General features: G+C 48.3%; 1 protein-coding gene across 1 annotated transcript in view; it reads left to right on the top strand.

Moving 5' to 3' along the window:
• Positions 1-7,551: 7,551 nt before the first annotated feature.
• Positions 7,552-25,842, top strand: part of GABRA3 (gamma-aminobutyric acid type A receptor subunit alpha3) — a gene marked incomplete at both ends in the record, with an annotated part of 57,375 nt that continues 39,084 nt past the window's right edge. Inside the window, 4 exon segments of the mRNA XM_079541911.1 lie at positions 7,552-7,668; positions 7,670-7,701; positions 14,947-15,069; positions 18,014-18,135. Of these exon segments, the coding sequence (XP_079398037.1) occupies positions 7,552-7,668; positions 7,670-7,701; positions 14,947-15,069; positions 18,014-18,135 (394 nt within the window).

Below are 25,842 nucleotides of genomic sequence, written 5' to 3'. Positions count from 1 at the left end.
TGTAGGGCTGAGAGGAAGCAGTGACCTCAAAATCCTACCAACCTCTGGTTTCCCTCTGTGTAGGGCTGCTCTCTGTCAGGTGGTTTGATCTCACTCCTGCAGCTTTGGGGCAGTTTACAGCATCCCTCTTCTCAACTCGAGTGTCCTTTAAATCCCCAGGCCCATGTTTTCCTATTTGGCATTGCCAGAAGCTGTGCATCCCCATGCCAGGCAGCTGATAGCAGCAGAACATCTGCCTGCTTCTGTGCCCCATGGATCTTCCTCCTGACCATAGCTGCCTCACTCTGTCATGTGTCTTCCTATCATCAGATGCACAGCTCCATTTGCTGGCTTGTGCTGTTTGTCTCTGATTTAGTTGCACTACAAACCCTCCTGAAGCAGATAGGTCCTGCAAGGGCCTTGCCTGTTGGTGGTGCATTTGTAGTAGCAACTGGCAGATGGATCCTCAGTGCTCTGTGCAGGAAAAGGTACCAGATCCTGCCCTGGTGCTTAGTGCTGTCTGCTGGTGGGCAGCCTGGTAGGGGGACGGGATGAAGGGAGGCAAAGAGGACTATTTAAGCCTCCACTTTGCCCCAGTTCTGACAGGCAGCTGGTGTTGTGGTTTCCAACATACATCTGCAGGTGTTTCTGAGAGTGGGAGTCACTGACAGTGGTAAGGAATTAGGGATGAAGTGGACTGGAACTGGTGGCTAAGCTGTCCTCCAGCATGCTTCCACCCCTGGTACTAGCAGTTGCATATGGCAGATGCATGAGGAACTGCCTAAGTGCCAGGGAGATAGCCCGTGGGCATGCTTGGGGCTGGAGCTGTCCCTTTTTTGGTTGCTTCACTGCTTGCCAAGAGAAGGTTATCACAAACCTTTCTAAGCAGCTCCTTCTCTCATTAAGTGAGCTCTGGCTCAATGTTGCTTCCCACCGGGCTGCTCCAGGAGGCAGAGATTGGAGTGTCCTGTCTCCTGCAGCCACCACTCACCTTAATCTCATGAAGAGCTCTCATTACCTGAGTCTCTGCTGTTTTGTTTCAGCTAATTAGTGTTGATGAGATCCACTCACTATTAGGCAGTCTCCTGTTCTTCAGCTTCCTGCAGTCCTCATAAAATTTACCAAACATGGCAAGATATTAAACCTTTCAGGCACCATAGCACAGGCACTGCAGTGGCGTTTAGAGTCCTTGTTAAAGCAGCAGATTCAGCTGATGTCTTTAGGAAAAGTCTTTAGGAACTTCTTCTCTCCTGCTGACAGGCTCCATCTACAACAGAGTTGTATGGCTAACTATCCTGCCTGATGGAGAGGATCCTAGAATTGCTACTTCAATGAAAGTACAGCCAATCTCTAATGCAGTAAGTTCTGGATTACGTCAGAATTGATGCTTCCCTTGGAATTTATGGTCTTGGTGCCCAAAGCTCAGCCACATCTTTGGGCCAGGAGGTTTGCTGCTGTTTGGTGTACAACTATGAAAAGGGCTCAGTTTCATTAAGCTGTGATGAGACCAGTTTCTTTAAAAGGAGAGACTCAATCTGGCATAGAAAGCTGAGGAAGGTGTTTAGAGGGAAGGTAGGACATGGGATAACATTCTGTGTAATTTGAGCATATGGCATTTTCCTGAGACTTTGGCTAATGCTGTCAACTCCTGCAATTTAGTGTGAATCTCCTGTTGTTTGGCTCTGTTTCAAGCTCCTGGTTTTGGCTTAGTGTCATGTCACTCTCCACACAAAATAAGTTCAGTTTTCTGGGGCCCAGAAGGATCCCAGATCAGAAAAGCAAGCCAGCAGCCATCCTAAAGCCAGCCCTCCCTAAAACCAGCCTTCCTATGCAGTTGATTTATTAGCGTTATGCACCTAAATTGCTTAAGCATATTTGGATTTCACAGGCATACACAATGTTAGAAATAGAAATGCTGAAGCATCTAAAACCTCACGACTCCACAGGGGGTTTTTTGAACTGATGCTGCTATTGTAACTGCAAAAGAGATGTGCCTGTGTCTAGGTCTTTCTCTCCAGGTTCAGTTTTGCCCTTGCCAAGGGACTGCAGGACAAATACAGTTTCTTTCAGGCCCATTAGTTTTTATGAATTTGTTCTACTGCCAGCTTATGTTTCTTGAAATTCAAGACGATGAGCTAGCCCTCCTAAAAGAGCTCTGGTGCTTCTCCATGTAGCTGGGTCTGCCTTCTGGATTTTTGGATGGATGCATTCTGTCAGAGAAACAAGGCTCCTGCTCTTTGCTCTTACAGCATCTGGGGGCACAGACCTGGAGCTCAGCAATGGCGTGTTAGCTCTTTGAGTTGTTGGATGGATGTATGAGCTGAGCATCTATGTGAGACTGAGATATAGCCATCCCAAAGGCCATGTGGATTTTATTGTACGTGTTTGAATATGGTAAAACTCCAGATACACTGGGGTTCTTATCTGAAGCAGCAAGGATTATGTGATGCTGTAGTGTTGTGTAACACCTTGGGCATCCCTTGGCATTCCATGTAGATCAGCACCTTTCAGGTCTAGGAAAAGCAAAGGTAATTTTCCTCAACCTTTCCACGCTCCCTGTTTGCTCAGTCATGGCTTGCCTCGGATCTCAAGTGAACCATCTGAAAGCTATGCCCTGGCCCATTGCCCTCCTGTTTCCCTCCTGCACACTGCTGCAATGCACCAACACCTTCTACAGGCAGTGCTTCCCTTCTTGACTGCTTTGCCAGGTTTATGGAGACTGCACTCCTGGTGGTGGGAGCCACCTTGGCATTTGATTCCAAGGTTAAGCCCCACCATTGAGTTCTTGAAGTGTATGCATGAAGTGACAGACTACATAATGTATGTTGTGGAATATAAAGATAAAACTGTCTCCTTTCACAAACCCTGAGATTTAGGGTAGGAGACTTTCAGTGTGGGAAAGTTTGTTTCTTATAGGAACCAGAAGGTTTTTAGCTCCACCTGCTTCCAACCACCCAGCACAGGAGATGCCAGCCAATGGGTTTACTGGTAAAGCGGTACCCAGAGGGCAGTCCTGCTGAAATAAAGCTTTGAAGAGGGCTACCACTTTACACTGTGCTGGGGGAAAGATTGTTCTTAGGTGTTTCTGAGGCACCAGGGAGAGTGGAATGCTTTAGGTTGCTTTTGTCCCCTTCAGGAGCTTCACTGTGGATGTGCTGGAGTGGAGAAGGGAGGAGGATTGCTTACCATGGAGAAAGTTGTTACCTTTTTACCTCAGCCCGGTGCTGTGCCTGCTTGCTAGGTTCTGGCCAGTGGTGCATCCCTTCCTGCACACTGCATAAGACTGAAGTTCTGCATTACTGCAGCAGCACCCCCAGGCTCTTCTCCCTGCACAAAGGAGGAAGACTTTGTATGGGTGGCTCCAGTTTGCCTGCGCACTGGGAAAACCAACATCATTTTAGTTCTGTTCCTTTGTGTCGCTGCTAGACTCTGCTTGAGGGCTGCAGTGTGGTGCACAGCACTCTGCCTGTGTGGGACAGCCCTGAAGGTTGGGATGGCAGTCACAAAGCTGCCAGCGGTGTGCAGGATGAGCCGTGACCCCCATCTCTGACCGAGGTTGCAGGCAGGTGGCTGATTTATGGCCGTGGTGAGATAGGGGTCTCTCAGAGTTAAGCTGTAGGCGAGTTGCCATGGCGACAGGCTAATAAAGCACCAGGCAGCAGCCAGCTCTGACGATGGAAGCCCTGCTACGGGTGCAAGGAGCAGGTGGGTGGAGAGAAGGAGCAGCTGGTATGGTGGGGATGGAGGGTGAGCACCAGGAGAGTGGGACAGGAGTTGGGTTTTTGAGATGGCCCTGGATGCTCTGAGAGGGAAAGGGGTGAAGGGAGAAGAGATTCTTCTTCCAGCCCTTTTTGGGAGGAGTATGTCAACATGGTGCTTTTCGGGGTAAGCGGCAGCCTTTGATGAAGGAGCTGGGCCTGTGCGCATCGTGGAGCATCTCCTGTTTTTGCATTAGCTACTTGTTTGCTTACTGTATGCAGGTTGGTTTCTTTCTCAGCAGCTCAGAGGGCCTCAGAGAGGATGAGTGGGGGTGTCAGCTTGCAGAGGCCACCCAGTGCAGGACTGGTGCAACAGACTTGTGGCCACGCTCATGGCTAGATTGTTTGTAGAGAAAATGGGACTTGCCCCATGCCAAAGTGGGTGCCTGCATGCAAGAACCACTCTGACTGGAATACTCTCCTAGTGCTGATGAGCCTTCAGCCTCAGAGCAGGTTTCCAGCACCCAGCAACTCTGGGGAGCCACATGTCACTGGGTCACATCTCCATCAGCACACTGCTTCTGCCCTTTGGTGTTCCTTGGATCAGCGCTGTACCCTGACTGCTGCTGTGTAGGAGCTGCAGCTCCCTTGAGTGCTGGATCTGGGTGTCAGCTGGAATCAATGCGGATGGCACAGGCTTGCTTCAAAGAGCTTGGATGTGCAAGACCTGTGCTGCACATCCCTAATCCCGTGATCCAGCCTGTACCTTCAGAAAGGACCATCCAGTCTAAATGCTTCACTAGGCCAGCAGTTATTAAATCTGCAATCCCTCTCAGTGCAAGGGCACTGTAGTATAGATCTAAAACTAAGCACACTTCTATTCTGGCTGGTTGAACAGGGTGGCAGAAGTGAAAGGCTTAGCTAATTATAAGCAAGATATTCCCAGGCTGCTGTACTTCCATTTTGAGAGATTACTCTTCAGTAATATGGTGACAGCCTGAAAGTTTAACCTTGATCATCGTAAAAAGGGTTTTGCCTCAATGCCATCTCATTCTGGAGTGTGCCAGAGTTCAGGTAAGCATTTCAACCAGTAAAGGAGAGGGTTTTTTTTCAGTAGTATATTTTAAGAAGGATATAAAGCTTTATGATGGAGGGATGCATTAAAAGATAATTGATCACAGGTCTCACATGATGTTTTTATGCCTCTGAAATAGATGGATGTTATCTACAGAGTCTGATTTTTAGGGTAGGGCTGTATTCTTCCAAACAGAGCAAAGGTCAAGACAATTCTGGCTGACTATGAGCAGCTATTGATAACGTTGCCTTCTCTTTCAGAAAAGGTTTCCTAAAGCAGGGCTTCTTGAGCTGGTTAATGCCTTCTCCCCTGGCCAGAGTCTCAGCTCCCCTGTTGATTAAAGTTATCATGTGCTTCCGCTGAAGACCCTTGTGTCTTTATGTCACTATCCAGATGACAGGAGTACTCTCCTTCTCTATGATTAGTTGGAATCTTCACTTGCTAGGATGAAAGAGGTCTATTTCTTCTGTTAGGATTGGGGCTTCCTTTGATATCCCCATTGCGAGGAGGGCTGGCCAGCCCTTAAGGGGCACAAATCATGCAAGGCTTTGGAGCCTTTCCAGGAGGAGTGGTGTCTGTGACTTGGCTGGTAGAGATTCTGATTACTGCTGCTTGGTTGGCTGGTGGTAGACCTTGCTGTGGGGCACATGTTCCTGCTCTGCCAAGGGTCTGAGTGTGATATGACCTGGATCCAGCGCATCTGGAAGGATGAGAAGGGTGCAGTGTGCACATCCACTGACCTCCTTCTCACTTATAGTGGCTTTAGGTGGGGTACCTTTTGCAGTGCTGACAGCTGTCACTGCCCATGTGACAACATCCTTCAGCTTGTGCTTCTTTCTGTCTCTGAGAGGGAAAGGGGTGAAGGGAGGAGAGATTCCCCTTCCAGCCCTTTTGGGAAGGAGTATGTCAACATGGTGCTCCTCAGGGTAAGCAGCAGCCTTTCTGTCTGACCCCAGTTATGGCCACTTTCCCTCCTTTTACAGAGGGAGTCTACTACATGTTATGGCTGCAAAGGGAGGAATTTTGCATAATTTTGGACTTGTAAGGAAAACTTTTTCAATAAAGAGCTTCATGCCTGAGACTATTTCAGGCTGCTGGCAGTGGCAGAGGAGACCTCTCAGTGAGCCAAGAAGGGATCTGGGAGTGGAGTGAGCTATGCTGTTCCTGGGGAAGTCTGTATTGCTGTTGCTTATGGATGAACAGGCCTCAAGAGAACCACATTCTCTGTTGCCTGAGACTATTGTTAGCGCTACTTAAGCCTATAAATCTTGGAATGTTCTTCAATATGAGCCATTTAGGTCTTGAGTCACTTGTCTCCGGATACGCTCGTCTTGCTGACTGTGTTTCATGACTCTTCTTCTACCCAAGGCAGCTCTTGCCAACAGCTGAGTCAGTTTGGAAAGGAGGAAGAACAAGCATGAGGGCCTCCTCTGCTCTGATCCTATAGGGAATCAATGCTCCTGAGTTATCAGGGTCCTGTGCGTTGCCCTACCCCTGGGAATGGTTCACAGCAGTGTTTTCCCATGGAGTGTCACTTCCCCATGGGAAGGTCGTAGCTCAGGTCTTCAGGACTCTTCTCTGTGTGTTGGGCCTCCTGCTGCGCTCTCTCCTGTTCCCTTGCCAACACTTATTTACAAGCGTATAAATTAGGAACAGAAGGAGATGTGCTGTGGAAGAAACTCTGAAGTAAGCAGGAACTTGATGTCAATAAGTATGGCTGGCTTTTGTTGTTCCCTGGACTCTTCTGTGTGCTTTGAGTGGGAGATGGGACTCGATGATCTGAAATCTCTTCCAATGTGAATTTTCCTATGTTTTCCCACAGTTGTAAAGGAAAAAATATAAAGGTCCTCTACTGGCTGCACACATATCTCACTCTTCTCTTGAGTAATGCTTTAGATTCTTCTGGGAAGCAAGGATTGGGCTATGGAAATGCAGAGAACTGATACTTGGACTGGATTTAATTGTTTACATGCTCTCCTTCAGATTCTTGCCACAACATTTTTAGTGCTCAAAGGTATTTTGGAGAAGGGAGTGATACTTATGGTTATCATCCTTCCTCATCCCAGACCCTCACTGGCAGAGCAGTGGTTATGTGCCACAAAGTCACAGCTGCGGCTGAGTCCTGCAGAGTGTTCCACAAGGAGAGCTCTGCAGGGACAATATATTTTGAGTGCGCCTTACTGTCAGCTGTTGTCTGCCCAGCTTCAGCTGTGGGGCTCTGCAGAGCCTCCTGATCCCAGCTGGCTCTGGCCAGCGCGTCCTGCATTGCTTTGTCTGGCATCGCGCTTCCTCTGGGATCCCCGCACCGCCACTTCGTCCTTGCTTTTACTGCCTACTCCTCGGAGCATCTGAACCTGTCTTCCTCCTCCCGCCCTTCCTCTAAGGGAGGAGGAACAATCTGCGTTTGTTTTCCTCTGCGCGCCGTTTTATTGCAATATAAATCTCCGGCAATTCCAAGTTGCAGTCCCAACTTTCCTGCCAGGATTTGGGCCTTGCGGGGACGAGGCAGCAGCCTGATACTGTTCGGGGTACAGCACCCTTCGGGGTGCCGGCTGCCTCCTTGCAGAGCCTCAGCGCCTCGGGGAGCGCCCACACTTCAACAGGTAGGTGCTGGGAGCAGCCCGCTGTGCTCCGCTCGTCTGGCGCTACGGAAAGGATGCTGGGCTTCAGCGGAGGGCTGTGACATCGCTTGGGGCAGGGAGGGCGGCGGGGTTAGGGAGCTGCCTCCCGCTCCGATCCGCGCAAAGCGGGTGGTTAAACCCTCCTCCGGGCCGCGGGGAGGAGGAGGAAGGCGGGGGGATGCTGCTTCCCTCCCTCCCTCTCTCCCTCCCTCGCCGCGGCCGGAGGATCGCGCAGGCGGCGGCTGGCAGCCCGGGCACGGCGGGCTCGGGGCCGCGGAGCGGTGCGGGCTCCGGCCCCCCCCCTCCGTCTGGGGCAGCCGGCGCGGCGGTGAGTGCTCCGCGGGGGTCCCCGTTTTGTTGGGTGGGTATCCCTCGTCGGGCGTGGAGATGGGCGTGCGGGGAGGGGCTGCACCCCCGCTATTGTCTGTCGGCCGGTGAGCGGTGGGGGGAGAAAGGAAGAGGACGGGGCGTTGAGAGGGAGCATCCTTGATGCCGCAGCAACTCCGGAGCACGTTCGTCCGGAGCAGAGCGGCAGCCTGAGCTGTGCGGGGGACCCCCGGCCCGGCCCACCCGTGCGGGGAACGGGGAGAGAGCAAATGCCTGAAAGAGAACGAGATGAGCCCGGGTCCTGGAGCGGGACGGCATATACAGGGGAAGGGCTGAACAGAGAGAACAACGTAGTAAAGCAAAGTCAAATTTCCCCCTGAATCCCATAGCCAGGCCTAATGGGCATCGATGCTGAGTTGGGATTGGGATGAGGAAGAAAGGGAAGGAGTGGGGTGGTCTCTGAGAACACTATAGGAGGGAAGGGAAAAAGGCTCCAGATCCTCCTCCTGCAAATTAATGGGACTGAGATATGGATCATTTAAAAGGAGCAGCGTAATGCAATTATACATTAGGCAGTTCCCACTGCAACGTTTATCCATTGTTCCCTGCTTTGATTCTGGTCTGGACGAGGGGAGTATAATTGAGGAAATAATTCATCTCCCTGGCCGGTTGCAGCCACAGTCTCTCCTGAACCTTCAGGCTACCTGTATTTGCAGCAGAGTCCTCAGACAGAGAGGGGGATCTGGGACCCCCAGTGAGGCTGCTGCTGCCGTGGGCTGGTTGGTGGGAGCAGCTCTGGTCCCTACTCACCTGAGCAGCTCTGACAGTGGCAGCGGCGCAGGTTTGTTCCCTCACCTCCCAATCCTTGCACTGAGTGAGAAGAAGAAAAATAACAGGTGGTGAGGCAGGAGCAGCCTGCAATAAGAGATGCTGCGTGTGCTTCAGGCAAGTCCTCTTTTTTCTGTAGTCTGTCTTTTAACTCTCTTTATCCCAATGGATAAAAGATCTCAGACTGTTTTGAGAAGATGCTGGCGTGGAGGATGGAGCTCTGTCTGCTGCCCTTCCGCCAGTGTCTGTGGTGGCTGTCTGCCCTGCAACGTGTGCACACAAGTGCGGTGCAAGGAGAACGCAAACGTGCCGCTCCTGCTTACATCCAGAGATGGGAGCAGCTGGGGTGGTTGTGGCTGCACCTGGGCCCTGTGGCACACGCTTGGCTGGGGGCTGCATCCCTTTCCATTCGATCTCCTCCCAGTTCACAGCAGCGCTCAGTGCTGTGGGTATGCACACATGCATTTGCTGCACCGCTGCACTGGGGGGCTGCTGCTTTTCCTTCTGGAGCTTTTATCAGCACTCTGCATCAAGCAGCTTTCCTCCTCCTGTTTTCTCCTCTCCTTTCTTCTTTGTTTGAAGCTGCCACCTATCCCACTTCACTGTCAGCTTCCCCTTTGCCTTTTTCTGCTTAATTCATTCTTTCACCTTGGTTTCTTTTTCACTAAACAGACCTCTTCCTCTTCACTCTGCTCCCTCTCAACACTATAGAAGAAGCCCAGCTCCTCATCTCAGTAGGAGTATTCCTGCCAACTGTTTACAAAAAGTAGCACAATACCCAGGCTGAAAACTGACATAATTACATACCCAGCCAGAGTGTAGTAAATAATCCTGCTTTCAAGCTTTTGCCCAGTGGAGAGTCTTTTGCCATCTCCTTTAGCCCAGGGGTGAATGTATTCTACTTGGCTGCTTTTACTTATATTCTGGAAATAAAGTCAGTGCAGTCAGTGCACATATATGGTATTGCCATATAAATTTCCCATCTACACATTACGTGTCTGAATGTGCATCGTACATCTCTGCTCCTGGTGTGGGCTGTGAAAATAGTGCTGGGCAAGCATGAAGTCAGGGAAGGAGCAACTGCTGAGCTGTAGTTATTGTTCCATCAGTAAGGAAAGATGGCTGTGGGGTGAAGGTCAGGAGCGCGGGGTTGGCTGGCTGCTTGGTTGGGGTGCTGGCTGGTTTCCCAAGGATTTGTGTATGTACAGTGTGAATGCTGACTGTGGGCATTGTCAGCACAGTTGTATTTCCAGTAGTGCTCTGAGCCCGAGTCTGTCTGCAGTTGCTCTGATTGTGAGTCAGTCTGTCTGCAGTTGCAGTAGCCGTGAATCAGTGTCTGCCTGTAATTGTGTGGGTGAATCAGTGTTGGCTTGTTACACTTGTGAGTGCAAGCGGTTTCCTGTAGCGGCTGTGGGTGTGAATCACTCTACAGTCCCTCTGGATGTGTTTTCAAGTGGAGAACTGCAATACTGAGATTAGTTTTGTTTTGATGAGAAACTGTCAGGCAGCTCCTTGTTTTGAAAAATTTAAGCTGGGAGTTGGACATGGAGCTCGCTCAACCCCATCACCAGCCTTCTGCAGCAGGGACCCAGATCAACGCTTGCTTTTGCGATCTGTGTTAATCTGAACCTTTAAATTTCCTTCCCTTGTGCCTCTGGTTTCAAGTGTCCCATTATGCTGGTGTCTCTTGCAGAGCCGCAGACATCGCATTTGGTAACCATCACGTGTTCCTTGTACCTTGCATGGCAGATTGATGGGAAGGTTGTTTATGGCCTGTGCGGGGTGTGCATTGATAGGGACTGCTCAATGCGCTCCTCTCGGGTGGAAAGCACAAACAGTTTCATGTCTGAGCTGAAAACTGTGGTTCCTCTGCCGTGTGCAGCTTGCTGTGAACCAGAGCTGTTCCTCTGAGATGGTAAACAGCAAGTTTGATTCAGGTAGGCAGGGGTACTGCTGCCTTCTCCTTGTTTTCTGATCCTTATAAATGCTCTGGTAGCTGTTGGGCTTCTGGCAGCATCTATTTAGCACAAAGCAGAGCTAAGCAGAGAGCCAAGTCAGAAATCTGGGCTATGTTAGATGATGGAAGCAGAGCACTCCCGTTGGTCCAGGCTGACAGACAGCCTTCCCTGTGCTCGCTGGTACAGGTGGAGTGGTGCTGGTGGGGCTGGAGTGCTTCCAGTGCTGGCTTGGTGTCTGTGCTGTGCAGGGTGTGTGTGCCTCCTGGTTAGCTCATCTCATAGCAGGGAGCCTGTCAGACAAGAGTCTTGTGAAGCATCATGCTTACTCCATTATTTCCAGGCTCCCAGACAAACAGTGTCTGCTCACTGCAACCCCTGCATCTCCCCCAAAAATAGTTTTATTCAAAGAAACTCTTCTTTTTCACTGAAGCTATTGAGAATTGAAGTGAAACCTTCCCAGCCGGGGACACAAGGCAGCATGTGTATCATCTGCCTTTATTGCTGCTGCACCGTGTGCTCACTGGCTGCCCATCCCTGCAGAGAGCTCCAAGCCTTCCCCACAGCAGTGATGACCGCAAGGCTGGTGTGTTGCAGAGGATTGTGGCCAGCTGTTACATCTGAACAGCTCTGCGATTTTTGAGGAATGTCAGAGGACCTCTCCTGATGACTGGGACCTGGTTTGAAAGGCTCTAAGGCAATAAAGAAGGGCTCTGAGGAGCCACTTGTACAGTGTGAATGCACCTGATCTGGAGATAAATATGCAGTTGTTGTGAGGTCACCTGCAGTGCTTGGCTGTGCTACTGTGCAGGTGGTGGATGTGCTCAGCACCAGCTGGGTTGAGATAACACTTTTCCCCCAATGTGGGAGTGTTTCTATCTGAGCCTTTGGATTATGGATGCCTCTGCTTCCCAGCCTGTTTTCCAGCTGGCTTCCCAGCAGTAGCTCCTCTTTGCACATACCCCCTGAGATACCTGATTTGGCAGAGATGCAGAGCAGCTGCAGGTCCTGGGGGCTGTGGACAGAGTGGGAGCTGCAGTGCTCAGCACTCCTCCAGCTGATGCGACTGATAAAGGTATGTGGCACATGGGCACGGCAGCTCAGTGACACTGCAGGTACACTGAGACTCTTGGTGTGGTAACGGTGGGCAGATGTGTCCTATGGGCTGCTGCTTCATCAGTGCCACCTGCATGATGAGCCTGGCTAAGTGAATCAAATTGCTCCCTTGGCTGTGTGTGTTTCAAGGAGGTGGTAATTTGAGGAAGATGCCAGTGTGACTCTTGGAAATGTACCTGTGTGGTTTTGCAGGGCTCTTCACTCTCTATTTGCTCTCCTTTGCTTGCATTCTCCCTCCCTGAGTTGTTCTCCCAAGGTTTTTTGCAAGCTGTACCTTTCATTCTCCACCTCCAGAGCTTTTTCCCTTGTCAGTATGAAACCTGTGCTAATCATAATTTCCTAGGAAAGAATTTCAGAATATTTAATGGCTTCTACGATAAGGAGTGCTTGAAAGATTAGGCCCAGCATGCAGAGTCAGGAGATCCCCATTGTTAACGTAGCTACATGGAGATCCTGCTGATCCAAAAGGTGCCAGAACCCTTTGGTTCCCAAATCTCATCACAGGAGGAACCAATGTATCACTGTCTTGGGGAGAGGGAAGCTTTTCCAATTCCTCCTTCCAAAACTGCATATCCAGCAGGAAAGCTCTGTTTCTTGGGAGTGTTGTTTTGCTATGGTGCTCTGGAGATTGGGCACGCAGCATGTGTTGGAGAGGAGTGGGCATATTTATGATGCCTTTAGGTATCTGGCTATAAAGAAACCTGCCAAAACCCCGAGTGCACTGAATTGTACTTTAAGTATTGCCGAATCCCAGCTGCAAAATGTTAGCGGGGCTCCTTAGAAAATCTGCATTTGATTCAGCTGTGGAGGTTACCAGCAACTGCAGAATTAGTGATGAATGTGTTTGCTAAGCGTGCCATTAAGAAATGAGCCATGGGCAGATGGAGGAAGGAAGTGCAGAGCTGCTTTGAGCACTTCCCATGCTAATAGAGAAGGTGCTGGGAGCTGCTGTGCCATGGGGATCAACTGGGCTCTGGCTAAGCACTATTTAAAACTGTACATTTTAGGGGAAGGAGGAGTGAAGACATCCTCTGCTGAGGTTTCCTTGCGTTCTTCAGAGATGCAGTCCTTGCCTGGCAATGGGGTGATGAACACCGGAGCTGGAAGGAGACTGCTCCTTCTGTGTCTGCCCCAGTACTGCTTGGCTCAGCATCTTGAGGCCACCAGGGTTCACCACCAGCAGCCCCTCTGTCAGTCAGGAATACCAACCGCGATCTTTCAGACTGGGTCTGCTTTGCAGTCCATGTCTAAGAAGTGTAACAGAGCCAAAGAGTAAGGAAAATGCAGCATAGTCTCTTCTGTCCAAATCCCTCAGGCAAAACATGAAACAAGAACAAACAGAAAGAGTTAGAAAACAGTGCCAAGCTATTTCCCATGCTGTGCAGTCCTTCCTGAGCCCATAAGAGCCTTCTCAGTGAACCAGCCATGCATGTGCTCTCATGCCCTATCTCAGGGGCATCCTGTGTGCTAGAACACTGAGCTCTCAGAACAGGGGGCTGGTGAGGACAGATTCTCTTAACGCAGGTGTGCAGAGCGGTTTCTGATCCTTAAAATGAGACTTGAGCATGTGTTTAACTTGATTCAGGAAGCCCTGCTATCCTTGGCTAGCACCTTCAGCAGAGCAATCCAAAGTACAGAATTGACCATCTCCCATGTAAGGAAAACTGCATGAACAAGTGGAAATGTGGTTGTCTTGAACTTCTTGGTTCAGACAGCCATCAGGTGGCTTTTATCACTTCTCCTGGCCTTATCTTTTCCTGAATTAGTTCAGCTGCCCTGTCCCAGCCTTGGTGCATCATCTTCCAGCCTGTGGTCTCACCAAATCCAGGAGTTCCTGCACAGCTGTGAAGCATCTGCTGTGAAATGGGATGGTCCTGATTCACGTGGATAGCACTGGTTAAAAATGCTGGCAGTGCAAATTCTGCCAAAACAAACAGTTCATTGAAATCTGTTGAATGGGAAAGCGATTTCAATAAGATTTCTTTAGCGTTGATGTGGGGAAGGGAGAGGGAAGCCAGCAGTGGGTTTTTGCTTTTGGCTGGTGATTGAAGTTGTTTTAGGAAAAAAAAAAAAAATTAAATCGTATTGTATAATCTTCAAGTTAAAGAGAATTGAAAGGAAATCTGTTGAGGAGCTGCTAATTGAAAGAGTTCTGAATTTGCCTTGTAAGAAACATCAACACTTTAGCTGTCCTTGTTCTGTTTTGGAACAAGCTTCCCCAAACTGATGGAGTTTCCCACAGAGCAGATGTTCATTCCCTAATTTGTACTTCATCAGCAAATACTTGAAATCCAACCTGTGTCCCTTCTCAGCTATAGGGTGGCAGGAGTCAGAAGATTGATTTCAAAGCAGGGCTCATTGCCTATGATGGTGCAGGTGTGCCCGTGCCAGGACAGCTTCCTCCAGAGTGTTTGCTTACTGGTAGTGGGAGGGTTGTGCTCCACTTGGTAGCCTTCCACTTGAATAAGGCCCTGAACCTACAGCCAAACTTTCAGCTGCACAGCATCAATCCATGTGCTGAGGCAGAGGCTTTAAATGAGTAATGGGGAGGAAGACAAAGGTAACATGTGAAATATGCTCCATGCAAGGCTGTGGTCAAAAGGAGTCCCTGGCTGTGGCTCTGGGCTCGTGGCTGTGCCTGGCTGATGCAGCACCAAGCTGCCCGTGTGTGCCAGGTAGGAGCTGTCTGTCGGGCAGACGTCATGACAAGCTGTATTTATCCTGGCTGTTGCTTGGCAGTACTGTTCTGAGGTGCATCAACATAATGAGATACATAAAAGGGGAAAGGCAGTTAAATGTGTAATTGCATCACAATAAACATAAAACTGAACATTAATGAAAAAATCTGAGCACGCTTAGTGTGGTACAGTTGAACACTCCCACTACCTCGGGCCCTGGTACCCTAAGTTTATGATAATTTCTGGTGATGTCGTTAGCAGAATTAGATGAGTGTCTAACTGTCCAGAAAGACATTAGAAAGAGAAAAAAATGGGTTTTGAGACTTGTGGGTGTCCCTGGGCAGCATGAGGTGGGGGAGCTGCTGCCAGGTGATGCCTGAGCATGAGAGGTGAGGAGAAGGAAAGGATGGGTGCAAGAAGCAGTGTGATCACTTTGGAAATGGAACTGTGCAATGACTGGGAGGGATCAAAGCACCTGAGGGGCTGCTGGATGCTCAATGAACATGTATATGCTCTGACCATACAGTGCTGCCTCTGGTCCAACAAATGTGACACTCCAGAAAGAGTATAATGGCTGACATGGATGAACCACTGGGAAAAAAATGGAACCAAATCAATTGCTTTCCTCCCAGTAAATTAAATCTTCTCTCTTCTGTGCCCCCATGGCAGGTTTTGGAGGCTCGCTTGCTGCTCGCTGTGCATTGAGGCCATGGCACCGCGGCTCACTGGAATGGCATCTCTCTCTCTTGCTGCCCTTGGACTCCTGCTGTCAGCTGTCCCTGCTGATGCTGGGTAAGGTGGCATGAGGCAAGGCCTTTGGCCAAGGCTGCTGTTCTTTCTCAGTGCTTCAGTATACCTGTGCTGGTACCTGCATGAAGCAGTTCGGGGCAAAATCCTGAAAAGATTCTCTGCCGTTTCTTTGGTTGTGCTCCTGGGCAGCCTTTGTAGGCATGTAACACAACAGCAGTGACTGCTGCCAGTGCCTCTGCTCTCAGCCCCTGTGCCTTTCACCCAGTGACTGCTCAGTCTTGCACAGCTGAGCTGACTGATTACATTAACACTAGTTGAGCTGTTCTTGCTAAGGACGGTTGTCAGCATCTTTTGCAACAAAACCAGTTTTCAAACATAGCCTTTCTGCATTTCAACTTTGGGTGAGGAGTGTGCTTGGATGACTTTTAACCTGGAAGTGACACACACACCTCTTTCCAGCTCTGATTTTTTAAAATACTCTTTAAAAACAAGCAATCTGGAAAACAATACTGCTTCAGCAGTTTGGCTGTTCATGATGTAGGGAGAACTGTGCACGTAGGATCATAGACTCATAGAATGGCTGAGGTTGGAAGGGATCTTAAGCCAATCTAGTTCCAGTGGGGATGTAATGACTTTTTTCCCCAGCCTCTCCTAATTAAATGTGCTGTATAACTGTCTTCCCTGCCTAAAGGCTTTTAATTCATCCCTCCTTGGAGTGTTGCACTGGCTCTGCAGTTTCCCCCCCCGGCCCGTGCCACTCCCCTGGTGCTTTCCAAGTGGATCCTATACAGCTCGCGTTAAAGTCAAAACCTCAAATGTCAGCCTAAGTAAAACCACTTTGAAATCTGTAAACTCATTTTTCCCCATTGCTACTGAGTCTCTGTCAGGAGTTCTTTCACAAAAATCTGTCCTCTCGCTCTTTATATTATGGGTAATTTTTAAAGATAGCTTATAAAACATTAATGAATGAGCTTTCACAAGCGTGCTAGCTATTCATAAGTTATAGATGGTTATATACCTATCAGCAGACACGGTTACAGATTGCTTTTAACTGTGACATCCAGTGAAAGCTGGCACAATTGAAACCTCGCTAATTACAGCAGGCACTTGTTAAATTCCTCAAAATCCCCTTTACCTGGGGGAGTGCAGGTATTTCAGATTTCCTTTGCGCTCAAGTCCAGGTGAAAACCAGAACCACTGTTTTGGTTCAGATAAGTATTAAAGGCTGAGATGCTGAGGGGTTTTGCTGTTTCAGCATTGTGATGTTGCATGGGGCTGAGGGATGCATCTCAAGTGCTTCATGGCCTCGTGCAGCTGCTGGAGGCTGAGCTTCCTGCCTTGACCACTGCTCCCATAAGAGCTGGTATTGGTTCACTACAAATCAGAGACCAAGAGCCCTTGTGAGATGTGAGATCTGATCCCTGGAGAAACAAACCACAAGTACTTGAAAGCCAATTTCCCACTGTCTTTGGTCACTGATGCAGACAGATTAATGTCAAAATTGCTCAAAATGAGATATTTCAATTAACGGCGACATGCTGAATAACATCGATTCAGCCTCTCTCTAAAAATAACTACAACAGTACTTGCTCTTTTTTTTTTTTTGGTAGAAATCAGATTTTATTATTCCTTTATCTTACAGGAAAGGGACTTTGTGTTGGGGAATCATTTTGGTACAAAACTCCCAGCAGCTCTGCTACTTGTCACCCTCTCGACCCTTCCTAGAATCTTTACAAGTGGACTCATAACGTCAGAGGTGGCTCATCTAACCAGACGGGATGCTGCAGCATTATGCTTTGAACAGCTTCACTGATATTGCACCCTTCCTCTTCCTTTTTTTTTTTTTTTTTTCCCCATTCCTCTTCATAATGATTTCTCAATCCTTGCATTTCATTTCTGTGCTCATACCATGAGCTATCATATCATATCAAGCCATGGCTGCACCCCATGAGCTGAGCAGAGCTTCATGGGCTGAGTGAGCCCTGTGCTGCTCTCTGGGGCTGCTCCCACCTCCTGAACAGAATTCTAGAGCACTGGTTTGATGGCATTGACCTTTCTTATGCTTTGCACCTAGGAGGAGTTTGTTGGGCTTTCTCCAGTGTTATGCCACATCCCTTTTTTTTTTTATTTTTATTCTTTAGTATTTTTATTCCCTTCTCCATTTTTCCTGCATTCTCAGCATCTCTACTGAGTTTTGTTTTGTTTTCTGTTTCTTAGTCTTCTGCCTTTCCATTAGTTTTGTTCCTACCAGTTATTTCTGCTGGGAAAAGCTGTGCTTGGAACTTCAGCACTGATAGATACCCTGTGCTGTTTAAAATCTTTGAAGCAGCCGGTTTTGTGAGGATTCATAGGCTTCTTTCTGTTGATTGAAAGGGAGACGCAAAATGCAAATGTGCGATTTGAGCCCCTTGGGCTTGCGAAATTGCGCTGGATATTTTGTTTGGTGATATGAGTTTTGTTTGAGAAATGTGCTGCTTATTTTGTTCCACCTGGGGCAGAAAATGCCCCAAGGAAATCATCTTATTTGGGGCTCCTAGGCTTCTTGCATTGAGCGGAGATAGGAGCATGAAAACTCATTTGATTTTATAAACAGGGAAAGTTCAACAAACTGCAGAAATGGCTCACATAGGGTTTTAATGGCAGACTCAGCCTCCCAGCCTGCTTTACTGATTTCCTATTTTTCTGCCCCTCTTTCCTTTTCCCAGGGAAGAACGCTTGGAAATGGGCTGATGTGATAAATAACTGGCAGCACTTGCTGCGTGCTCCCACAAGGTGAAGCCAGCACTTGAATAACCCTCAGGTTCCCAAAAGCTCTGTTCCTCCAACTGCCTTTCATAGGGGCAGGAGAGGGACACCAGCACAGGGTACTCCTAGTTGGGCCGGGATATGGATGTGTCCTTTCATTTCCATACTTAGAATGTATAAAGAGTATTTCTATTCTGATTGTGGCTTTTTTCCTCTCTCCTCTTCTCCCCAAACACACCAGGCTTTCTCAGAAGCATGTTTCAGACGTCGTTGATGACAGCAAAGACAACATCACCATTTTCACGCGCATCCTGGACAGGCTGTTGGATGGCTATGACAACCGCCTAAGGCCTGGACTCGGAGGTCAGTTGGTTGGAATGATGATGTTCTCTGCATCTGTACAGCTTTAGAAATGAGGGGCTGGCTGTACAGATGACTTTTTGACAAAACTGATGGTTCTGGGAGGAAAGCCAGAGCCAGTCTCTTGTTGGTTGCGTTGTTTTGGGTCCGTTGTATCTCGTTGTTTGGTATTTTGTGAGAAGAGAGGCACACGTCTCTACAACTGTTGTGGCCTTCTGTGACATTACATTGGTAGGCCTGTAGATGGAGCAAATATAATTTTATTTTTTTCTGCTACTTTAATAGGCAGTATCATGTCCTAAATTATGACACCACCAGCTTGCAGAACCTTCCATCCACATTGGCTTTGCTTTTTAGTTGCTGAGTTTTGCTGCAGAACCTCTCTCTTTATGTCCTCTCAGCTGCTCCCCAGGTAGCTGTTATCTGGGGGGATCTTCTATGTGTACTGATCTGGATAGCATGCACTCAGCCAGGCTCTGCTATCTCCTGAGCTTCCTTCAGTATTGCCATTACAGTAGCTGCTGAGCTCTTATCCAAGCACCTGCAGATGTTCAAGTGCTTTAGAAAGCAAAACCCTAGATAGTCACCTTCCAGTGCTCATGGCATGCATGTAGCATGCTGTATGGAGGAAGAAGCAGCAGGGAGATGTTCCTTCCTACTGGAGGAAATGCAGTTCCTACCCAGAGCCGGACTTGCCATGCATCTGTCATTCCCTGTACCTCTCACTACTAAGCTTTCTGTCTTCCTGCATGCTGGTTATAAAGCAATAGCCAGGAATTGCACCCTGTGTTCCTCTGCGCACCCCCTTGTCCCCACCTTGTCGTGGCCTTCTTCTTGTATCTCTCCTAGAGAGCTATGGCCCTAAGAAGAGGCTATGGAAAATCTGGAAAAGAGGGGTTTCTCCAGCGAGCATCCTCACTTCAGATGGGCTGCCATGCCACAGAGCCCAGCTGGGAAAGGGTTACTCTATCTGCATAGGCTATCCATCAGTTTTATTGCTTTTGTTGCTTGTTTCTTTCCCCCAGAATTAACTGCGGTCCCACTAATAGCTTTGCTTCCTCAAGTCTCCCCGATGGCTCTATTGATTTAACTCAAATGATTCTGAGAGGGGACTGAGGGGGCATTTATGTTCACCGTAGGCTCAGTTGCAGACAGCCCTGTGCTAAGTATTAACAAGAGGACTCCCAAGAGCCCCCTTGCTGGGAAAGTTAAAACCTTTCTTGGAATATCTCTGCTCTGTTGCTTTAGATCCTTTAATAACGTGCTTAACATAATAAATTGCCTTTGGAATCTGAGCCAGACATTGCATGCTCAAAGGCTGCTTTCACCTCCGACTTTCCCTCATGGAACACTCTGGCAGATGCAGATAGGAGGTTGTAACAAAGGCTGTGGGTTTGGGGGGGCTCAGGCAGAAATGGACCTGCTGCAAACTAGGAGCCATCCTGGGGTGACTGTCAGCAAGAGATGGGCTTCCAATGTCCAAGGTTATGCAAGAACCAGTGGATAACCAGACAGCAGGGCTTGCAGGCTCACTTCTTGGCCTTGTTTTCCTCACTTTGTGTCAGATGTATTCTTCTGAACCCCCTTGTCAGCACATGGGAGCAGTATGGGGCTGGCTGTGCCCAGGCTCCTGCCCCCGCATCCAGCAAAGTCTTTTCCGTGCCCACTGGGAACTGAGCAATGTTTGTTTAGACTTTGGAAAAGGAGTCTGTGTAAGCAACAGAGTGTTGATGTGGCGACTTCTCCCCTCAAGATAGCCTCTTTGTATTTATTTTCTTATCCCCTCTGCTTCCACCATCTGGTGCCACCCACTCTAATAGCTGCCATGCCAAAGCTCCTCTTCCCACCAGGATGCTGCAGACTCAGACTGAAGCACAGCAGTGCTGAGGCTGCTTAGCACCCAGAACTGCAGAGATTGTGGCCCCGTGCCTGGATGCTACCCCATCCCTGAGATGTGGCTCAGGGCATCCTCTTAAGTGAGGAGTCCTTGCAGTCCTGGTGATTCTTGGATATCTGGGAGCATGCACCAAGCCACGCTGGAAGAAAGGCTGAGGGGAGAAGTGTCTATTAGATCCCTTCTTCAGGAACACCCACGGTAGTGGGGACACAACCACTTGTGTCAGCACAAAGTCTTCCATGCCTGGTAGGAGGTTCTTCCCCTGTTTCTGTCATGTGCCCTGGGAATGGCTTGCTCCAACGGGCTGAGTCCTCTGTTCTGTCTGACCCCATGACCGCTGAAATGGTCTGGGCTTGGGAAAGGAGTAGCTGCATAAATGGATCGTGTTATGGAGCGTGGAGAGGAAGGAACTTTCAGCAGATAACCTGTCTTTCCCCTGGGTAAACACAGTGCAGATGGGTTATTAAGTCAGAAGAGGAATAGAAATGGACCCTGAGGGAATGGAGACATCTGTTGTCACGGCCAACCTTGTGGGAGAAGAAAATCTCCTGCAGAGTGAGGTTCTATATGGGCAGCTTTGGCCTCCCCTCTCAGTCTGGAGTAGTGGATCACATGGATGCTCTGCCTGGCCCCTCAGGGCTGGTGAGGGGCATCTATTTATAGCTCACAAATTCTCTTTGCTGCAGGGGCTTCCTGCAGAGAGGGCCTCCGCTTTGAACCTGGTGCTTGCCTTACTGCAAGGGTTGGAATGAAAAGTTATGGCCAGGAGAAATGGGTCGGACTGGCTGACGAAGGGAGAGATGTCATACACCTGGACAGGAAGGGTGTGAATGTGAGTGATGGGACACTGAGTAACACTCTGAGAATGACTGATGCACACACAACTCTGTGGGTTCTTTGGCTGCTTACTGTGAAGAGTGATGTTCTGCAGGCCTTGCACGGCCAGCTGGATGCCCACAGCATCACCTCAGAGAGCTCACAGTGCCTGTTGCTGGGTTGTTCGAGGTTCTGCACAGGGACCATCGCTGCTCTCACCTCCAGCAGCATTATTTCCATCTGGTGGTTGTAGGGTTTGTTCTGCTGCAACTTAAATACATCGATCCTGTGAATGCCAGGGGAGGAGTAGAAGGGAGGTTTCCATACTTTTCACAGACTTTTCCATCCTTTTAATGCTCTTTGGCAATACCACATGGAGAGTTTCAGCATTTCTTTCCTTTTCTATCAGGGAGAAGACACAGGGGCTTTTCTATAGCTGTTTCCAAAGCAGGGGAAGGATTTATCCCATCTCATCCTCCAAAGCTATCTGCTTTGGAGGAGATGAGGGAGTCTGAGGTGCTGCTCAGTGTGTGAGGTTCTGATTGAGTCTGGAGCAGCGTTGGACTAAACTCCCATACTGGGTGGTCAGAGAAGCCTGCACTCCAGAAAGCTGCTGGCCTTTCCTAGGGGCTGCCAAGAAGGGCAGGGTTTTGTCACAAGGAGAAGGTCCACGAGGATGCAGTTATTAAGAGATGGACTTTAAACTTTCTGGATAAGCCAGTTTCTCCAACTGCAATTTAATTGTAATTTGTAGCATGTTAAGCAGCTGGTCTGGTCTCGATTTGGCTGTTCTCCCACCTGGATGCAGCATCACCTTCAGGGTAATCTGTGGCATTTCCTTGGAAAATCTCCTACTTCATCACTCTGGAGTCCCCAGATGTCTGTCCACATGCTGCCTCATCAGCAGGACCAGGTCAGACACCTTGCTGGTCTGTGTCCCCATGATGCGATGAGAGTTAGGAGCCTACTTCAGGGCAAGGGATCAGCAAATACAGGCAGCTGGATTAAAGCAATGCCATTCCCTAAGAACAAGGTATGTGGCCCTTATGATCTCTTCTCCCCTGGTGGCAGGGCATCATCCTCAGGGCTGGCAGCAAGTGAGTCCCCCCAGGCAGAGAGAAAGTCCCAGCTTGTGTCCTCACAGCTGGGGATACTGATTGCCTCCTCTTCCTCATCTCCAGTGGGATGTTGTTCTTCATGCCTTGCTGTCAACATCTTCGTGCTCGCAGTGGGCTCAGTGCAGAAACCCTTTGGCTCAAATGGGTTTCAGGCTTTGCCTCTTGTATAGAACTCAAACCAAGAATGCCCAACACAGGCACCCCTGGTGTCTTTTATCTGAGCTTGCTACGTCAGCTCTGCCTTGCAATTGGTTTTGATCTGTAACCACCTGTTAATATTTATCCTGCTAATAGATTCTCTTTATTCTTCTCTAAGTGAAGTGCAGCCCAACTGGAGCTTTCCCTGTTTTCTTTCCATGGTTCAGTGTTTTTTTCTGTTTGTTTTACTGATGGTGCAGTTTGGCATGATGTCTTCTGAGCAAGCAGAAGTCTGTATCCCTCTTTTACCACCCATGTGTCACCGACTCAAGTGCTGATGGCCAAATGTTTTGGTCTTGGGTTCAGAGTGGCTCCATCTGGGTTGACACGCTCCTGTGAGCCACTCAGTGCATTACACCCAGTGCCTCTGTCTTCTTGTCATGACCTCCTGCAGGTAACGGCTTCTCAGTTATTACATGGCCATTCAGGCAGAGGGGCTGAGATAGAATGAAAGAATTACAGAAGTGCTCCCTGCAGCTGATTCCAGGAACCAGGGGGGCTGGGCTCTGTCTGCCCTCCAGTTCCTTTTCTCTCCAAGGTGCAGTTTTTCCCCTGTGTGTCATGAAGGTACCTACGACTCATGTCATAAACATTATCTCGATCTGTTGTTTGTGCAGGAGAAGCATTAGCTGACAAGCCCAGCGGTCCATTGTGTTTTGTTATGATTTCCAGGATTTCAGGGCTATGCTTAATCTGTTTCTCTGCCTCAATATTCCACCTCTTCTAACTTCTCATCTTTTCTCTCTGATCTGACTTCATGCCTTGCATTGATTACTCCGGGGAGGAATTTTCCTCTTTCTTAGAGGAAAATCCATGTCTTATCTCAGCTTTTTGTCTTTGTCTGAGATTCCTTGATGAGTTTTAATTTGAAGCTGAGACATTGCTTGAGCAGTGATTTCTTCTATTTACCTTTCTGGGCAACAGGGACCCTGCTCTGTCTTGTCAAATTTCTGAAGTTAAGATCTATGAACAAAAAAAAAAAAAGAAAAAAAAAAAAGGTTGTTTTCCCCTTGAGTGCAGCTCTCTGAAGGCAGCTTTGCCATGGATTTGCACAGCCCCTGATGCTCTCCTCTCTCGTGCAGAAATCCCTGGTGCTGCTGTTTAAACCCCTGATGTAGAGGGAGAGGGAGCTGAGTGTGTAAAGGCATGTACACATCAGAAGGCGAGTGAGGAATATGGGCTTGACAGCTGTGCCTAAGGGTGAAAGTCTTCTCTTAAATAAGTTATGAATTTGCTTAGGGCAACAGGCTTGTTATCAGAGCTTCAGGGATATCACAAACACTCCGGAGGGGTCAGAAACCCGTCGTGAAAAGATTCATTGCTGCCAGTACAAGGCAGCACCTGAGCTTTAGGTGAGTGCCGTGTCCCTTGGGGGCAGGGCAGGTGGGGCAGACACCGCGTGGGTCCCTGCCAGCAGCCCTGTCCAGGCAGTAGCTGTGCAGCCGAATGATCCCCAGTGATTAAGCTGTCCTTGGTCACCTCGGTTCTTCATGGGGGAGTGACCAAGCCTTCAGGTTGCAGGCAACTGGAGAGGGTAAAGGTGTTTTTCAAGCTGCTTTGGGTGCCTTTTTTAGACAGTACCTTAATTTACTGTGTTTGCAATGAGGAGTGTGTCCCAAGCCACTTACCCCACTGTGCGTATATGCATGTTAGCAAGATTTTCCTAAAGGTTGAGAAATTTTTCCAGAGAGTAAGTTTTTGGAGGACTTTTGATCCAACTCATTTATACCTCTCAAAGCTTCAGTCCTAGACTTGTCCGAAGCAGTGCTGAGATCAGGCAGCTTGTTTCTCCCCACAGGGGAAACTGTGGATATGAGCTAGAGATAGGATGATGCCATTTGTGTTTATGATGACTCTGGAAGGCATGAGCTGGTGTATAAGCATGCTGAACATGTGTTCGATGGTTCTAAGAACATTAGTAGATGGTGTTATAGATGGCTATAAACTGCTTACAAGGATGTCTTTATTGATCTGTTGGACCATGGCAGCTAGACATTTATTAGAGCTTCCATCCGTTTAGTTCCATGTAAGGGATTTGTAATGTGACTTTAATTCTGATTGTGAAATAAGATTTTTTCTTTTTATTAGCTTCTACTGAGTTCAAAAACAACTTTAATTGGTTAATTCTGGGAAATTGGTGTTGAAACAACTGGTCAGATATTGAGGAAAGAGCAGTTATTTTATTCATTGCACTAGAAGACAAAATGCTTGCAGCAATTCATGTATCTATACAGAGGCACCAATTGTGTCTGCTTGATGAGGAAAAGTCACTGATTGTGCTGGTGGTGGATTTCAGACCAGTTTCATCTGGAAGGAGAGTTCAAATCACATCTTCACGGCTCCTTGTGACGAGGGGACTGATGCTGCTGATTTAGACCAGTTAGCATGTTAATGCTGTTTTGTTTGTTTAAGGGTTATTATCTGATTAAATCAAACTGTTGGAGTGTTTATGGGGCTTTGGGAAGTGAATTGCTACAAGGCTGTGTGGGCTGAGCCTATGGGTTCCCTTAGTCAAGCTCTGCTGCAAGTGAAGTTCTCACTTTGTTGTCAGTGAATAGCAAAACTCTCACTTAGTCTGTTGGGGCCAGGAATTTACCATGTTGATTTATTTGTCCTTAACCTTCAAAAGTGGGACTCTGAAAGACATACAACTAATGGTTATTTTAAAAAAAGAAATGCTTCTATGGTGTGCTGCTAATTGCAAACATGGGGCATAGCTTAGTTCTGAGTCTGCAATTTGCTTTGTGAGAAAAGGACATCCTGTTCACTTTACTTTCTAGAATAGCATAATTCAAACCAACAACATGGGTAAAGCAGTGTTTTTTTTCCCTCCAAGTCGACTGGAAAATCCCATTGATGACAAAGTTCAGATTGAATCAGTGGATGGGATGATTCACGGCTGGAGCGAAATAAATTGAAAATTCAGGAGGCATTATTTCAACTGCAAAAGTAATTTCAGGTGCTTCTTTTTTGAAAGGATCAGTTGCAATTCTGGTAAACTTTCTAAGGGAAGGGATGCAGTGACAATAAAGAAAAGAAAGAACCTCCACACACGGCAGTTTGCAAAGGGGGAATATGGCAAAGGCTCCGCACTGAGGAAATGATCTGCATTCACACACACCAGGTCAGCTTTTTGCAGTCCTGAATTCATGCTTACCTGAAGACACGTCTCCTGTAGTGCTGTGAGTGCCGTGTTAGTCACTTAACAGCCACTGTTCTGCCAAAAATGAGGTGTAAACTTCTCGTTCCAGACATTTTGTTTTCTATAGAGGGACTTGCACATGTGGGAATTAAATTAGAGGTGTTCCAGTTAGAGAGATCAGAGCCCTTCCCTCTGGAGAGATGTACCTGTTCTCATGCTGAGAATTTGGAAAAATATTTTCCCAGAAAAGGATCCTGCCTGTCTGTGAGAGCCTTAAGGAGCAAAAGTATGAAACCTCAGCTCTTCTTCTCCCATCGATCTCACTGTCGTTACAAGAAAGCTTTTCTGATCACTTTTCTTTGTCATGTAACTCTAATACCATTAGGTCCACTTTGGCAAGGAAAGCGACATATAATTAATTTGCACATCAGGAGGGTAGCTATGTGATTTTTGTACAAACGAGAAGCTCCTCAGATGCAGAAGGCACTGCTTGGGCATGGCCATGGTGTAGGTGGGAACCTGCCTCTACCCAGGCAGGG

This window comes from Tetrao urogallus (assembly GCF_951394365.1).
Source record: "Tetrao urogallus genome assembly, chromosome: 13".
NCBI classification, from domain to species: Eukaryota; Metazoa; Chordata; class Aves; order Galliformes; family Phasianidae; genus Tetrao; species Tetrao urogallus.
This window is presented reverse-complemented; position numbering and strand designations above follow the sequence as displayed.